Genomic DNA, 16,502 nt, shown 5'->3' with positions numbered 1-16,502 from the left:
TATATATATATATATAAAAATGTGCATCTCCTTCATATTTGGTGGATCAGCAACGCCCCAGCCAGAACTGCAGAGTTTGTCCCCTCCCAAGAAGAAGCCAAGGGTTTACCTAGCAGGACAAAGATGCAGGCAAGGATTGCAATAAGTGCCCCTCTACTCAGGCTGACGGGGAGGACATAGGCCTCTGCGTTGCAGGACATCACCAGGCCGTCATTGTCGCAGCTGCAGATGTGCACGGTCAGCGTGCCCGTGCTGCTCAGCATGGGGCGGCCGTTGTCACTGATCAGGATAGGGAGGTAGAAGGTGTTCTGCTCACGTTGTCTGAAGCCAGAGCGCCTTGTCAAAATCCACGCCGTATTGTCTAAAGAAAATAAATGGGGAGGAGATCTTGTATGCAGAGCAAATGCATTCAAGCAGAGGAGGAAGGTTAAAAATACCAGCCCTAGACCCATATCCATTTGTCTTCTCTCTTTTTTTTCCCTTTTTTTTTTTTTAATCAATTTGCCACTAATCAGCATTTTGCCTCTTTCTGCCTTATTCCAGTATCTTCCCAGGCCACAGCTCCAAACCTGCAAAGCATATACACCTTAGGAGTTGCCTGCCTTTACCCCTTCTGACATAAAGTGCCCACAGCAAACTCGCAGCCTTCGGATTTAGCTAAAAAAGCCTTCAGAAGGCAAGGCAGAATGAGCAGTTGAAGGCAACTTGTCTCTGTTTGTTCATGCTCAGGAGATTTTCTAGACCTCACTCTTAAGCACTGCCACCATTTTGGAGATGCTGGTGTATAAACCTTGAGGACATGTGAAGGTGTTCTTTATGGCTTTTGATACATGGCATGGTCATCTGCTTGAGGCAACAAGAAGATGAAGGAAAAAACCAGCTTCCTATCCTAAAGCAACAGCGAGTTGAAAATTTGCAACTAAACATTTTCTCAGTGAAATACGTGCAATTTCACTGGCACTACTGCCACTGAAAAAAAGTCATAATGCTTCATGTCATCATTGTCGGAATTATTCTGCTTTGATTTGCCCATTCTGCTTCATTTAGTGTGACTGGTTTTTATAAGAACTTCAATCCAAAGGAATCAAAATGCTGCTGCTGAAAAAAACATAGTAAGAGAGTAACCTAACAGCCAGTTGCTGTTGGGCATTTCAAGGGAAATTCCTACCTTTGAGGCTTGTTCCTCTATTTTCACCATGGTTTTCAAAACGTTAGAATTTCCCAGTGGCATTTGAATTCCTGTCTACTCTCTCTCTCAAATTCCCCAGGCTGCACACCAAGTTTCCTAATCAGAAAGAAATTGGATATGGGATTTTTTTCTTCTCAATTCTCATCTCAGGAGTGTCAAGGCAAAATCTCTGGAGACCAGTGATGATTTTTGTTCAGCACGGACTTTCAAGATTTTTGGCCTCAGAGACTTTTGGAAAGTGCAAGAGTGAAATGTCTTCAGTGTACTCTGTGCCACCATGGAGTCTAAAGGAACCTGAAGGAAAATTGGCCCTTCTTATGAGCATGTCTGTAAATCTTGGGCCATCAAACATAAATGGAGAATGCAAGTAATTTTTTCGCTTTGGCAGACTTCTAAATTCTGACCCCCTGCAGTGATGCTGTGGGATTTTTTGGAAGCTGGGCTTTGTGCAGTTTGGTTTACTACTTGTTTTTTTTTCCCTTTTCCCTTGGTTCAAAAGAGGTCATAGTCTGGCCATCTGCTCTCCTCAGCTATTTTTAGTGTGTGTATATATATATTACATACTATACACACTATACATATATGCATATTATATATAAATAAATAGAAATAGAAATATAATGTGTGTCTATACTATATACATAAACTTGTAACAGGTTGTTACCAATATACATTTGCAATGCTTGGAAATGCAGGATGCCAATCAGCTGTTCCCAGGCAGATTGGCACAATGGGGCTGCTACCTGGAAATTGTATTCTTTATAATTTCTCTGTCAATTCACTGCTAAAATTTAAATCTTGGGTGATTTTCTTTAGTGAAGAGACTCAGGTCGCATGTAGAGAAATCAGCTGTATTATCTGCTAGAGTCTCAACATCAGAAGTGGTATGATGGCTTTCAGGAGTGAAATCAGGAGTGTTATATACAAACAGCTATGGAATATATGCAAACTCAAGCTAGACGCACTAGATTTGCCCGCTATACTTAAATTATGCTCCAAGTTCCATACTTTGTGCTGCAAATCTTATAGCATCAGACAATACTGGTGCACGTAAGTACTGAGATGTCAGGCTTCACAGTTTGGGACATTAGTTTGAATCTGTGATGTGTTTTTAAAAGGAATCTCAGGGTCTTTTATTTCTCGCATGTCAATGACATTTCAAGCTTTTACTCTGAAAGCGTAAAATCCTGAAGAACGTGTGCAGGTCTGTATGTGAATATACAGTGAAACTGCAGCGTCTCATTAACTCATGTGATCCCAAGAGCTGGAGCCTTGAGGAAAATCAACCAGATACAAGATGAAATCCCCAAAGTTGCTTAAAGCTGATTATGTGTCAGTGTTTACTGATTTCATTACCCTTTGATATGCCATGCAGACACAGATAATTTTCAGGAATGTGTCCTCAAGCCCAGCAGAGAGCAGCGTCCGTGGCTCCTGGGCAGAGGTGTCCTGAGGACCAGAGCCCTCGTCTCCTGCAAACCTCTCCCTCCTGCCTTTTGGGACACACACAAGTGCTTTCTCTCCCTTAGGCTGTTTATATGTCCTCTAGTATGTGCTTCCCAGCTATGAACACCATATCTTTTCATCACTAGGCCGGTTTTAGTATTAGAAAAAGCAGCCCAAAGGGCAGAAAATGGCAAAATGCCTGCATTTATGCTGCCTCAATGGAAATGTCTGAGTTGTCTTAACAGTGCAGTAATTTGGTTGCATTTCTCTTTCCTGGGTGAAAGACTCACTGTTTTTAAACTGACTTGCGACATAAGTCACAAATTCTATTCAGGTGACAGCAAATCTTCATTTTATGTAAAATTGCTCTCTGTGAGGAAAAAAAGAATTTATTATTGCGAGCTGGTCATACCTGGCCGATAAAAAAAGCCACAGGCAGTGAACCTGACTGAAGCTGAGTGAAATCAGATAGCGAGAGACCTCAAATGATTTTAACCCTAATTCTGTTTTCAGGCAAACTGAAGTTTCTATAATCAAATACTGAAAGATATATACGTAAGAACATATTTTTGCTTTGATGTACTGACCATATCACCCAGGTCTTAAACGCTCTTGGTGATGAAATTCTCTTGGTGACTCTCAGCACTAGATTTTGGCTCTTTGGGTTTGGTAGGCATCCAAATCATCCCTGAAGAACTGCTCTACCTGTTACTCAGCAACTGCTGTACGTTGGTGCCAAAGCTTGTGGTGTGACTCATGAGAAGCCAACGCAATTTGATGTGCTTCTGCAGTGCGAGGGGCACGCTGGAATGCGATGCAGCGTAACAGAAACTGGAACACAAAATTTTCTTCCAAATTTGATATCTACTAAGCCCCAGCCATCAACAGAAGAGAGTTTATGAGGACATGAAGACCCCATTATATTACAAAAAACAAGTAAGCATGATCTGTGTCTCTGGAGCCTTTCAAAACCTGCCTGGACACATTCCTGTGTGGCTGCCCTAGGGGATCCTGCTCTGGCAGGGGGGTTGGACTAGATGATCTTCAGAGGTCCCTTCCAACCCCTGACATTCCATGCTTCTGTGTGATTTTTTGATAAGAATGCAGAATACTTCTGCATCACAGCTTCCAACATGGCATGTTTGGCTTGCAAGAGGCTGCAGTGCTGAGCAGAGATGCTGAAGATTGCAGCAGGGCAGGTTCCGTGCCTGTGTGATCAGCAGGAGACAAAAAACCGTACCTCCTGCTGGACATTCAGGCTGGTGTCCTCATGTGGTTGTGACAGCAAGCCATGGGGCATCTCCCTCTGTAATTTTCTGCCCCACTGGAAGTCATGTACCTGCCTGGAGAGGTCAGGGGAATTAACCTCTGTGTAGGTCCAAACTCTGAGGTCAGAGTTAACCACCGCCTCTTGGAAAGGCTTGGTTTCTTTCTGTATGTATCTGCAGAAGAACTGGGCATGGTTAGCCCAGAAATTCTATTAGTTTTGGAAAACTAATTAAAATAATTATGAATAGTTAGGAGTAATATAAAGAAATACTTCACCACGAGTGGGAGAAAGAGCACAAGCAAGCAGGCGTCACAGACACTACCAGCTTGAGGAAGGCATCACATTTTTTCTTGGGAATTTTCAACTCACTGCTTTTGCACCTTGCCAAAGTGTGTGAGGTAGATGACAGATTTAGGGAAGGAAGATATAGCTAAAAAATTTCCTAGAACAAATCTAAATGCAATGGGGAGGACTGCTATATGCTTCCAATGATGGACCTGGCAGTGGTGTGACACTGATGCTGCGATGCACTAAAATGGCTACTGCCTTCATCAGTTCCTGGTACCTAAAGACTGAGGGCAGCTTTTAAGGGTCAAAAGAAGATCAGCTCAGAGCTTAATCTGGAAGCACAGTAAGCTTATTTAATTGTTCATCCCATTCTTAGAGTAAGCATCCTTGGCCAACTTCTTTCCAGCATAATCCCACCTGGATTTAGAAGTGTGATAAGATGGTTTGCCAATGCCCTACATCAGCAACCAAAGAGATGGGAGCCCCCAGATCAACTCCCTGCTTCTTCACATATATTCTATACAGCCTTGGAAAGTCATTTAGGCCCAGATCTTTGCTGATACTTACATGTCTATCTCACACCAATTTTACTGAATTCAAAGGGATCCACATGTGTAAGTAGCTCAATTTCTCCTTGCCCCAGACCCCTGTCCATAAAGTGGAGAATGACAGGATTTCTCTGTCTGCCAGATACATGTGGAGAACAATAGACTGAAGAAGTTTTCAGAGACTAAAATGACAAGGGCCAAAGAAATATGTAAAATAGCTCATAAGAATGCAAACTGTGATCTATCTGCTGCTCAGTATAACTCAAGGTTTTAATTGTTGCCAGGAAGGCTGCATGTCTTGCAGTTTCTCTTACTGCTATATCAGACAGCCAAGTAATCAGCAAAACTGCTAATCTTCACAGCACATTCCCACAGCCTGGGAAGCGTTGCTGTCTCACGTTTATGTGCACAGCCTGTGAGTAGAAAGGTGGTTTCTCTTTCTTGTCTTGCCACACTGTGAAATATAGCTACCCCCTCTGTGATTAAGTCATATAATTTGTTTAGTCCTTAGTGGTCCCTAGATGAAAATATAAATTGTTGTTACTGAAATGACTACTGCACTCCAAATTGTTGAGGCAGTAAATTGATCCTTAATGTGTATATTTCAAATAGTCAGAGGTTTGATACTTAACTTTTTTATTTGAAATTTGTAACCGATATTACCCTAAGCTTCTTGTGATGTATATCTCTGGAAAACTAGTATTTTACAGACAGCGGGAGGTACAGCCATTCAGTCACTGCTGTCACTATAAATTATCGCAAGTACGGCCTTAGACAGAAAAAAAAGGCATCTGATGCTGGGAAATTTCTGGGTTTCTTTTTTTTGAACAATGCCTTGAGGATTAAATGAGCCTAGTTTGCCAAATATTGTAGCCATAGTTGTGTTGTATTTGTTCATTTGCTTTGGCAACATGTACTAAAAAAAAAGAAAAAAAAAAAAGAGGGAGACAGTGGGAGAGAGAAGGGGATAAAAATGCAAGAAATTGTGTGGGGAGGCTTCAGGGACACTACAGAAAAAAAATTGCTTTGGGGATGAAAAAGCAAGAGCATGTGTGGAGGAGAGCTCCAGACTCTACAAGTAGCATGTTTTTAAGACATGTTTGATTAATGGAAGCAGAGCTTGCTTTATTAGCCTCTATGTTGTTCTTTCACATGGTTGCAGAGGCACAGACAGGGGCTTATGGAAGTATATGTGCCAAGCAGGCATGTGTGGGAGCAGGGGCAGGCACTCTCCTTGGAGCTGGCCATGGATGGTGCAGGTGTCTGGGCTTTCTCCCTGTTTATTCTGGAATCACTTGCTGATTTGTGCCACTTTACACACTAAAATCATGCTGAAATCCACCCCCTTCACATTGACTTTCAAAGCTCTGCCTCAGGTCACTCAAGGTCATCCCTCTTTCCTGGTGAAGGCTGGCGTGGACCTGACCTCCACACTGGTGTCTGCCTGTGGAGATCATCTATCAGCAGCAGCTATGTGAAGGGCTTTCCTGAAGGCTTTCAAAACCACCAAAGCTTCCCCAAAAGAAGCGAATTCCACTGGTTAGGATACTAACATGCCAGTGCTTTGCCATGAGACTTCCCACTGGTGTTTCAGTTTCTACTTAGCACGTCTTACACAGAATTTTAGCTGTACACCAAGTTACCCACTAAGGCTCTGCATCTCCTCCCTCCCTCCCTCGCTCCTTTTCCTAGGGAAACGAGGATGTACAAAGAGGAAGAAGAAAAGTGCTTGGGGGAAAAGACTGGAAGTGTACAAGAACCTTCCCTTTCGCTGCCTGCGAGAAAACATGAAGAGTACAAAAAAAGAGCAATGTAATTCCCTTCAGATTTGTCTCCTAGTTCCAATTGCTATCCTACCTTTAAGCAACTCCTTTTGAACGAATGCAATTTCCACTCCGGTAATCTGAGATGCCTGCAGCATGACCGTAAGACCTGAATTTGCACAAAACACTGGCACATTTCCTCGAAGAAGAAAAAGGGATCTCTTGCTAGAGAATATTTATAGAGAAGAAAATATGATATAACCTTCAAGTGTATTAAGTAATATGTCATTTTATCACTGCCTTTAAGGAGCAGGTGTCACTTGGTATTATTTGAAATGGCAGTCTTATCACACGCTGTAAGTCACAGCCTCTCAAGTCCAGCTTAGGCATTAGAAATTAGAGTAGCTAACTGTCTGTGTCCACTCCAATTACCTTGATTATCCCTTAGAGTAAAGTTGGGGTTGTTGGCCGCCTCTGGAGCCAGGCTGTAGTAGAAATGCTGACCCTCCTGTGGGTCATCCCTGTCAATGGCACTCACTGTCTGGATCAGCTACAAAATAGGAGAACAAAGCAGAAACAGGTGAGAAGCAAAAAAAAAAAATAATATAAATAAACAAATAACATATATACATTTAAATATAAGGAGCTGGAGCATTTCAGTAAAACTGTTGGGCAGAGGTAGAATAGATACATCAAGAAGAGACTCAGAACCTTGCAGGCTTCATTCATTTTGCTATGATCATGCAATTCACTTTTAAATAAAGGAGGAGATAATCAGTTTGCTTCAAATAAAAGAGACTTTTTTTCTTATGCATTCCTATCTTCTGCTCCCTGTTTCTTCTTTTCTGTTGAGGGCCCAGGGTGTTCAGAAGATTCACTGTGCATTAGAGAGCTCTCAGGAAAGCTTAATTTTGCAGGTAGAAAAGGATTCATGCTGATTATTTTATCTTTCTTTTAATTTTATCTTTCTTTTAATTTTAAGACAATTCAATTCTTCCCAAGATGTCAGTGGAAAAGAAAGAGAGAAAAGGCAACTGTGCAGAAACTCTGCATATGCAGTAAATAACACCATGGAAAGTTACTAAGACAACACTAAACCCAGAAAAAGATTTGTCACCTCACCTGTAGAGACTTAGTAAAGTAGGTCTAACAGCTTGAAGCACAGGGAGCTACAGCTCTGTCTAAATAAACATTCTGACATCTTTTTAGACAATGAACGAATCTCCATCTGGATTTTTGCATTCAAAAGTTATTTTTGGATTCAAAGGCAAGTGACAGATCCCTAAAATCTTATTCACCACCTTAAATCTGATTTCAGAACTTTTCAAAATGTGGCAACAGAATCTGGCTTTCTCCAGTGGAAGAACACATCAGTGTGCATTTCTCAGCTTATTATTTAGGACATCTACCCCTTAAACCCAGGAAAAAAGTCTAAGCAACAGTTTCTTTTCCTTCTTTCATTAAGGACCTCTGTAAATTAGTGAGATGAAATTATCTTGTATATGATAGTTTTAAAGACAGTTGTCACAGCAGTGAGCAGCTGTTTCATTCTGCTTCATCACAATCTGGGAGAAGCTTCAGTGGGCACACAGTGGTATTACTAACATAGTTTTTCCTTCACAAAACATGAGTGATGTGTCTGTGTGCCTGAGCTATGCTAGTCAGCTTTGCATTAGGAGACACAGGTGCTAAAGGACGCACTGAGTGTTTGCCTGCTGGCATCTGCCCAAGAGAATCATAGAATGTTGAGGGTTGGAAGGGACCTCTAGAGATCACCTAGTCCAGTCCCCCTGCCAGAGCAGGATGCCCTAGGGCAGCCACACAGGAACGTGTCCAGGCAGGTTTTGAAAGTCTCCAGAGAAGGAGACTCCACAACCTCCCTGGACAGCCTGTGCCAGTGCTCTGTCACCCTCACAGTAAAGAAATTGTTCCTCATGTTGAGGTGGAACTTCCTATGTTCTAACTTAAACCCATTATTTCTTGTTCTATTGCTGGGCACCAGTGAAAAGAGATTGTCTCCTTCCTCTTGACACTCACCCCTCAGATATTTCTATTCGTTAGTAAGATCCCCTCTCAGCCGTCTCCTTTCAAGGCTAAACAGCCCCAGTTCTCTCAGTCTCTCTTCATAAGAGAGATGTTCAAGGCCCTGAATCATCCTCGTAGCTCTCCCTTGGACTCTCTTCAGTGGGTCCCTGTCTCTCTTGAACTGGGGAGCCCAAAACTGGACACAGTATTCCAGGTGAGGTCTCACCAGGGCAGAGTAGAGGGGGAGGAGAACCTCCCTTGAGCTGCTGGACACACTTTTCTTAATGCACCCCAGGATCCCATTGGCCTCTTGGCCACAAGGGCACGTTGCTGTTCCATGGACAACTCACTGTCCACTAGGACCCCAAGGCCTTTCTCCACAGGGCTGCTTTCCAGCAGGATGTCCCCTAATCCATTCTGCTGCCTGGTGTTATTCCTCCCCAGATGCAGGACTCTACGCTTGCCCTTATTGAACTTCACGAGGGTCACCTTTGTCCAGCTCCCCAGCCTGTCCAGATCTCGTTGGATGGCAGCACAGCCTTCCTGTGTGTTAGCCACCCCTCCCAGTTTTGTATCATCAGCGAACTTGCTGAGAGTACACTCTATGCCCTTGTCCAGGTCGTTGATGAAGTATTGAACAAAACTGGACCCAGCACTGATCCCTGGGGAACACCACTGGTCACAGGCCTCCAACTTGACTCTGTGCCGCTGATCACAACCCTCTGACCTCTGCTGCTCACACCTCATGGTCCAATCACCTATCCCACATTGCTTGAGTTTACCTACGAGGATGTTATGGGGGATGGTATCAAAAGCTTTACTGCAGTCAAGGGATATAACATCCACCGGTCTCCCTTCATCAATGCATTCTGTCACACCTTCGCAGAAGGATATCAGAAGGCTTTATTTCAGCCATGACATATATTGCACAGTGAGCCTGGAAATAACTGCATGAGAAAAAAGAGGTGCTATATATGTTGCCACTTTCATCACAAGGTGCTGGCGTTTGGAAAGCAGCATAAACAGCTGCTGATGAGTTCAGACGAAATGCGTGGTTAGCTGAGCCCTCTTTCCAACGTTCACCTTTTCTGGCACACTGTTTCCATGTGGGACAGCATCCCCTCCTAATCTCTGTCATTACTAGCATTTCTCACCTGCCCTGCTTTGGCGTTTTCACAGACAAAAGCTTCATAAAACCTTGCAAATTCCGGCGCGTTGTCATTCACATCCAGGACTTTCACCATTACGGAGACGCTGCCCACCTGCATGGGGTTGTCTGGAAGGAGGAGGCACAACATAAAGAAAGGCAATATATGGGAAGGGGAAGGGGCTGCTCCTCGCTCTTCTCAAGAGATGAAGCAGCTTTTCCACTAGTGACTCAGGTTAAATGAGATTTTTACCACCAGGAACTGTGGTCACTGGTGAGCTGTGTAACTTGGAGTGAAGCTGCAAATGCTGCTCTCTGTCCATCCTGGCTTCCCATCTAATCACTCCTTTTTCAAAGAAACTTTGTTAAAGACTTCAACCTGGTTCAGTCCAATGGGACTATCTCTATAACAAAAGTCCTAGACAATGCCCTGTATCTTTTTTTATTGCCCTTCGAATGTGCAGTGCTCTTTGTTGAGCCTTGATACTGGTGGCGTGAATTAGGAAGGGACTCTTTTAAGTATAGGTTTGTTATTTAGATCTTGTTAAAAGTGGTAATTCTGCAGTTCAGATATGTTTTTGCTCAGCATTTATGTTGCTTGAACTCAAAAGTAGTGTCAAGTCTTTGATACTTTGTACAGGGAGGTTTAAAATGTAATAACACATGAAATTGTACAGAAAAGCTTTCACTGAAGCTTAAAATTGCAATGAAAATTTTACATTCTGCGTGATATCACTTGTGATATTTCTGTCCCATTGGTTCATTAGATTTCTTTGCCAGTAAATCCATACATCATTTCTCATATCTTCACAATTTCCAAACTAAGTGGCAACAGTGGTTTTCTCCCTATGTTTTTCTGCTCCTAAACATATTTTTTCCCTTATTGAATGTTAAAATGAAACTCTAAGCAGAAAGAAAAAAAAAAATTAATTATCAAAAGGTCAGGAAAGGCAGAAAACTCCAGAAAATTCTTAAAAATTAGTCCTATCTGCTTTTTAGTCATAGCACTTTCTGCATTTATCTCCAAATGTATCTCTCCCTTTAGAACAAGAAATATGTTCATAAAAACAATAGAGAATTTTCTTATGCTCTAGAATTTTCTTAAATGTTCAATGTACTGTATCTATAACGTGGGTCACAATGACTCATTAAAATAATACTCTTAAACTATATTGTTTCTCCCTAATTTTTAATTTAATCCTTCAACTTCCCATATAGCTATATATATCTTGCTAACACACCTGTCAGTGTGGCAGATAATTGTCTGCACTTACATTCTTAGTAATATTGATCTAACTTTTAAACCCATGAGCTTTACTCAGGAATGCACAAATGTAACATTTTTTAAAGTTTGTTTCATATAAATACAAAATATAAATATCCACATATTCATATAAATATATATTATAGACATTTTATATATTTTATAATATTGTGCTGCACATGTACAGAACAAAACTGATAGAGGACTGATGGAGGATGAGTCAAAGGAAGATATGCCTTCATATGGATCTCACCCTCCGGTGCTGCTACGGTGCATATGTGGATTTACATGGAATTGCAACAGCCATAGGTGACTGAAAATAAAACTAGCAGCAAAATAGAAGGATGTGAGATCCTATCACGTCACCAAGCCTGCTCACTACTAAAAAGGGGACAGAAAGACATCATGTGCTTGAATAGCCTGCAAATATGTGGCAGAGTCACCGTGACTCTTGTGAAATACTCCCTGTGCTAACTTCGAGTTGGCTGATTGCATTTTGGACAAGTTTATTGCAACTTTTTTCCTCTCCAACTGCCTGATATCTCTGGTGCAGCCTGGATGTGCAGAGAGCTCTCTCAGACTTGAGGAATGGCTCAGCTGTTGGCAACAACTTCTGGAAAGCTGCTGCCCCTCAGCAGATGAGCCAAGACCTTGAGTAAAAGGTACGTGGACCAAAGAGATTTCAGGTGAAGATGAACCTTTTATTTATTTGCTTATATATCCCAAATTCCTTTATGAAACTCACATCCGTTAGTATTTCAATCTCAGCCAATTTTTTTCATGCTGACACTATGCAATTATCAGCATTTCCTTGCTCTCACAGCTTCAGTAAATACTTGGCATGGATGAATCCTGAGCTGAGGTTTAGCTCACTGTAAAACCTAAAAGCATAACAAGTTCCGCATCCTAGAAGATCCCAAAGCACTCTGGCCCAAATTACTTAAACAGCAAGTGGATGGTGATGATATTTACTTGCTCCTGAACCAGAGAACGTTTCAACTAGTGACCCAGCATTGCAGGATCATTGCTGCCTCCTGTCCCTGCACCACACAATCCTCCCAGGTAGAACTTGCAGCTCTGGCAGCTGTGCAACCTTTGCAGTGTCTGTTTTAGGTGCTCAGCCCTCTTGAAGAGATAGAGCTCTTCCAGAAATGCATCAGGAAGGGTTTTAATTAAATCCCTGGAATACTAATAAACTGAGAAAGCAGTGCTATGCATAAAATTGCCAGCCTCTACTCCACCCACCACCTTGTGAATAGGAACATAAAAAAATAAATAAAATGCAGTATTCGCTTGTTGGTGTCAGAAGAGTAATCGAGATAATATGGCTTCCCACTCAGTGCAAAAGAACATTTGAATTGCTGAATTCAGGTCTCTCAGCCTGCTTTGTCTATTGGATCTCTTTAATCTATGTACAGTTTGCATTCTCCTTACTCAGCTCCATGGCCAGCACAGTGATGTTGTGCCAAGAAACATCCTCCCGGTCAAGAGGTCTTGCCGTCATCAGTGCTCCTGAGGTGATGTCGACATAAAAGAACCTTCCTGGATCACTGCTCCTGTCAATCGAGTATCTGCAAGAGTACATATTAAAATATTTTGCAGCCCTTGTGAAAACTGTGTGTCAGACAACAATGCACGCCAGCCATGGGAATACTGTCATGCACAGCAGATCCACACTCTTCCACAACTGAGTGATGTGCTCCATTGACTAGTACACATACAGAGTGAGATGCTCAAAACACTGAGATAAATTCCTAGTGCCTGATGGCATTTAATGGTGAGGACTACTTGGATTAGGGCTGGACAACAGGTAAATTTAGAGAAAGAAGCCTCAAAGCGAGGCACAGCTCAACACAGGAACGTTTGTTTTGCAGAGAAAATCTGTCAGTGAGAAGTATGATTTCTTTTTCTAAGCAAAATAATTATGTCATGAAAATCACTTTATATCAGCTTATTCTCTGGGAACTTAGGCTGATGAGGAGGGACTGTTCCCTTCCTCATGCTTTTGTAGTCTCTGCTTCTTCAGGGGAATAAACTCTACCTGCACCCTGGACCATCCTCCTGATCAAGCCATGTCAGCACAAAGGAGATGATGACTGGCTTTCTCCTATCAGCCACCCAGAAAAGTGCCCCCCATGGCGAGGTTGATCCATCATAATTACTGAACCTGCCTGGCCAATACCATGTCAGCTTCTCATACCCCTGAGCAAGGGAGTGTGCTGGTGCCTGCAGGGCAGAAAACTCAGGCAGGGAGGCAGCTGACTGACAGCTATCACTTCTGTACTTGGTCAGAGGGACCATTCCACAGGGTGTGTGACCTAGGACCCTTCATATGCACCTGGTCTTAGCAGTTTGTATGAGTTGCCTTCCTGGCTAACCATGTTAGTGTGGCAGGTGATCCTTTACCAAAAGGCGCACATGTGCTTATGTAAATGCCACAGCCTAGAACAGAGCCCAGACTCATTCTCATTTTTGTTGGTTCTTTCTTCTGAGTTGATGGAAATTGAAAGCACTGGTCCTAACTGATGATGAATAGGGCTTGTTCTTCTCCTTTCTGCACAAAAGCAGAATTTTCTCCTTTCTGCACAAATGCATTCACTGGAACAAGCATGACAGCCTGATCTTTACCTGGGGACTTATTACACTGGGATATAAAATACTATTAAGCTATGTTGTTGGACAATTCTTTTACACTTTTTTTTTCAGAAAAAACAAAGAGGGTGGGATGGCAGGTTTGCTTCCCTTTCCTACCTGAACCTTCCCATCTCTTTTTAAATAAAGAGATTTCTGAGGCATTTGATTTATTTAGGAAATAAGTACGAGTGTTGCTATGTTTCACTATAATAATTATTCTTGTATGAGGGCTATAATGACAGTTTAAGGCCAATCTGAAATTGAATATGGCCTTGTGATTAGAGGTGCAGTATTAATAACCAATGTCAAGAAGCACAGCTGGAGTCTTTGGATTCTGCACTTAAGTTCTGTTAATAATATCTGTTCCTTCACACTCGTTTCCATTGTACCTTTCAGGTAATCTTCCTGAATCACTTAACAAAAATTATAGCATACTTCCAGCCATCCGAATTTCTCAGTGTGGAAGCCCAGATACCAGATGATGGGAAAATAAGGACTTGAAAGTTCCCCTTCCGAAATACATCTTGCCTTTTCCATGCTTGAAAAAATGGCAAAAGGAGAGGCCAGACCACAGTTTTAGTTTCAGATGGATTTCAGCTTGTGTAACAAAATATGTATCTAGAGTTTTGGTTTTCTGATCTTGCCATGCTCTGTGCAAAATGAATGCAGAAGAAATGTAAAACATTACCAGACCGATACTGCATGGAGTTGGCATGGATGGAGAAGACCATGTGAGAGGCAAGGTGAGCCAATTCTTAATATCTGCATTTTAGGTAGCATTACAAATGGTATTTATTCTTTTTTATCCTGTTTCCTCTACCCCAATCATTTATATTTTTCTGTACAAGGTGTATAGGAGGAAGGAGGGAAGGAAGGAGGAAACAAGGAAAGTGTGAAAGGAGGAAGATGGAAAGAAAAAGTGGAAGAAAGTTGGGAAAGAATAGAGCCACAAAGAAGTCTGCTAATTAGGAATTTTTTTTTTGGTTGGGTTTTCCTTCTTTAATTATCTTTGATGACACGTTCTGTGCTTTATAGCATGCTGGTTCATCAAGGGTAGTCACTGGAAAGCTCTGAAGAAACCTAAGGAAAACATCATTAAAAATAACAACGAACACTTTTACCCTCTGATAGTCTGCAGAATTATTCTTATACTATTTTAAGCAGATTAGCACAAAGCCTGGAGTGTTTGGATAATGCTAGACAGTGAGCAGCAAAATAGGATGCGGATGGAAAAAAGTTTAGGGCAATGAAATTGTGATGCAGACAGTGTAACAGTTTTACTGAAGAAACTGAGACAATGCCATGAGAAGTATAACCTTATAATGTAGGTAGAAAAGGTAGGTGTATTAAGGTAGGAGAGATGAAAAAAAATAGAGCAGCAACCCAGAAAGCAGTATTAATAAGAACAGGCTTTCTGTCTGCTTAGATCTCCTAGCTGAAGCCCACAGAGTTGCTTGTATAGATTTTGCTTTCTTCAAAAACTCTGAATACTTGATGTTTTGACTCCCTCCTGTATTTCCCAGGACTGTTCCCAAACACAGTCGATTCAGAAGTTGGACTGATGCAAGGTTAGGCAAACAGCAGCTCAACATCCAATGCTCGTGTCAGATAAGAGAAGCAGCTGACCTGCTGGGATTATTAACTTGCCATCACTCGGAGATTCTGCAGATTGTAAAAATTAGTACATGGGCTGGCCTTGGAGAAAAACAGTCTTCTGTGATAAACTGGGCTTTTCCTTGGCAGCCACCAAGGAAAAGAGCTGCGTGATCACACAAATCTGCTTTGTTGGCTCCTTGCTGAGTTGCAGCTATGAAGCTCCCATGGCTGTAAATACACCTTTAGCTTTAACTCCTTATGGGAATATCTAACACTGCAGTTTTGACCAGACCCTATATAATTTAGTGGTTCATGAATATTTATTAGTATGCATTCAGTCTACTCCAAAAGTAGCTATGTATTTGAGCTGTTGGAAAAGGCAGGCTTTGATTCAGAAGAGGGAGAAAGGAGAAGCAAGTGGATCACTTCCCCCTTGGTATGACAACAGCTTCTCTGTGATGCCCTCTGCTTTTGTGTCAGCAAAGGCACAAGAGTCTGGGGTTTGGTTTTGATGTGCGCTGTCAGGACATGCCAGACCAGCTTATTGCAAGGCTAGATGCAGACATTCTCCATACCACAGAAAAGCCAAGGGTGAGCTCCTGCATTGCTTTAACAGTTGTAGCAGAGCCCATCAGTGTATGAGATCTGGTTTGACTAAACCCACTGATGACTACTACTGGCTACTCCCTCCCACCAGCACTGTTTCAGCCCCATCACCACCCCACCAACCGGACATACAGGGGAGAAATGCTCCTGGGCAAACACACAAAGAGAGGACAGACCTGATGGAGTTATTGGTCACATCTGGGTCCTTGGCAGAAATGATCTGTATGGTGGTTCCAATCTCCACGTCCTCGGGCACTTCCACAAAGTAGAAGCTGGGCTCGAACACGGGAGGTTCATCCACATCTTCCACGCTGATATGGACAGTGGTGGTGTCACGGAACGGACCGAGGTTCAGGAACCGCATTTCCAGGTGGGGGTTGGCACCCTCTACTTTCAAAGTATAGCTTTTCTTGCTCTCAAAACTTAAAGGCTGAGGAGAAAAAATATATCTAGCATTAGGCACACTGAGAAATATGATTTGGGCCATTTAATTTGAATTTTCAGAAGTAAAAGATGCTCTCTAATATAAACTGATGCACCTTTTTTAAAAAATAAATCTTTACTATGATTTTTAATCATAAGGGTAACAAAGGTAAATATTTGCAGATGGAGACAAAGCATTAAGTGATACCAGTATTAGAAATGGCACTGTCTACACATATTTTTTTTTAATTTGACAGTTGAATTGAAAAAGACAGGAGAATTATTTGCAGATCACTTCAGAAT

At 42.0% G+C, this 16,502-nt stretch overlaps 1 protein-coding gene across 1 annotated transcript in view; it reads right to left on the bottom strand.

Moving 5' to 3' along the window:
* Positions 1–109: 109 nt before the first annotated feature.
* Positions 110–16,502, bottom strand: part of LOC104273438 (cadherin-20) — a gene marked incomplete at both ends in the record, with an annotated part of 23,980 nt that continues 7,587 nt past the window's right edge. Inside the window, 5 exons of the mRNA XM_009868776.1 lie at positions 110–361; positions 6,937–7,054; positions 9,684–9,805; positions 12,375–12,511; positions 15,953–16,206. Coding sequence (XP_009867078.1) covers positions 110–361; positions 6,937–7,054; positions 9,684–9,805; positions 12,375–12,511; positions 15,953–16,206 — 883 coding nt within the window. The remainder of the gene's footprint in view (positions 362–6,936; positions 7,055–9,683; positions 9,806–12,374; positions 12,512–15,952; positions 16,207–16,502) is intronic.

The sequence above is a fragment of the Apaloderma vittatum genome, unplaced genomic scaffold (genome assembly GCF_000703405.1).
Source record: "Apaloderma vittatum isolate BGI_N311 unplaced genomic scaffold, ASM70340v1 scaffold13294, whole genome shotgun sequence".
Classification (NCBI taxonomy): domain Eukaryota; kingdom Metazoa; phylum Chordata; class Aves; order Trogoniformes; family Trogonidae; genus Apaloderma; species Apaloderma vittatum.
Note: the sequence above shows the minus strand (reverse complement) of the source record. Positions and strands in the feature narration are given on the sequence as shown.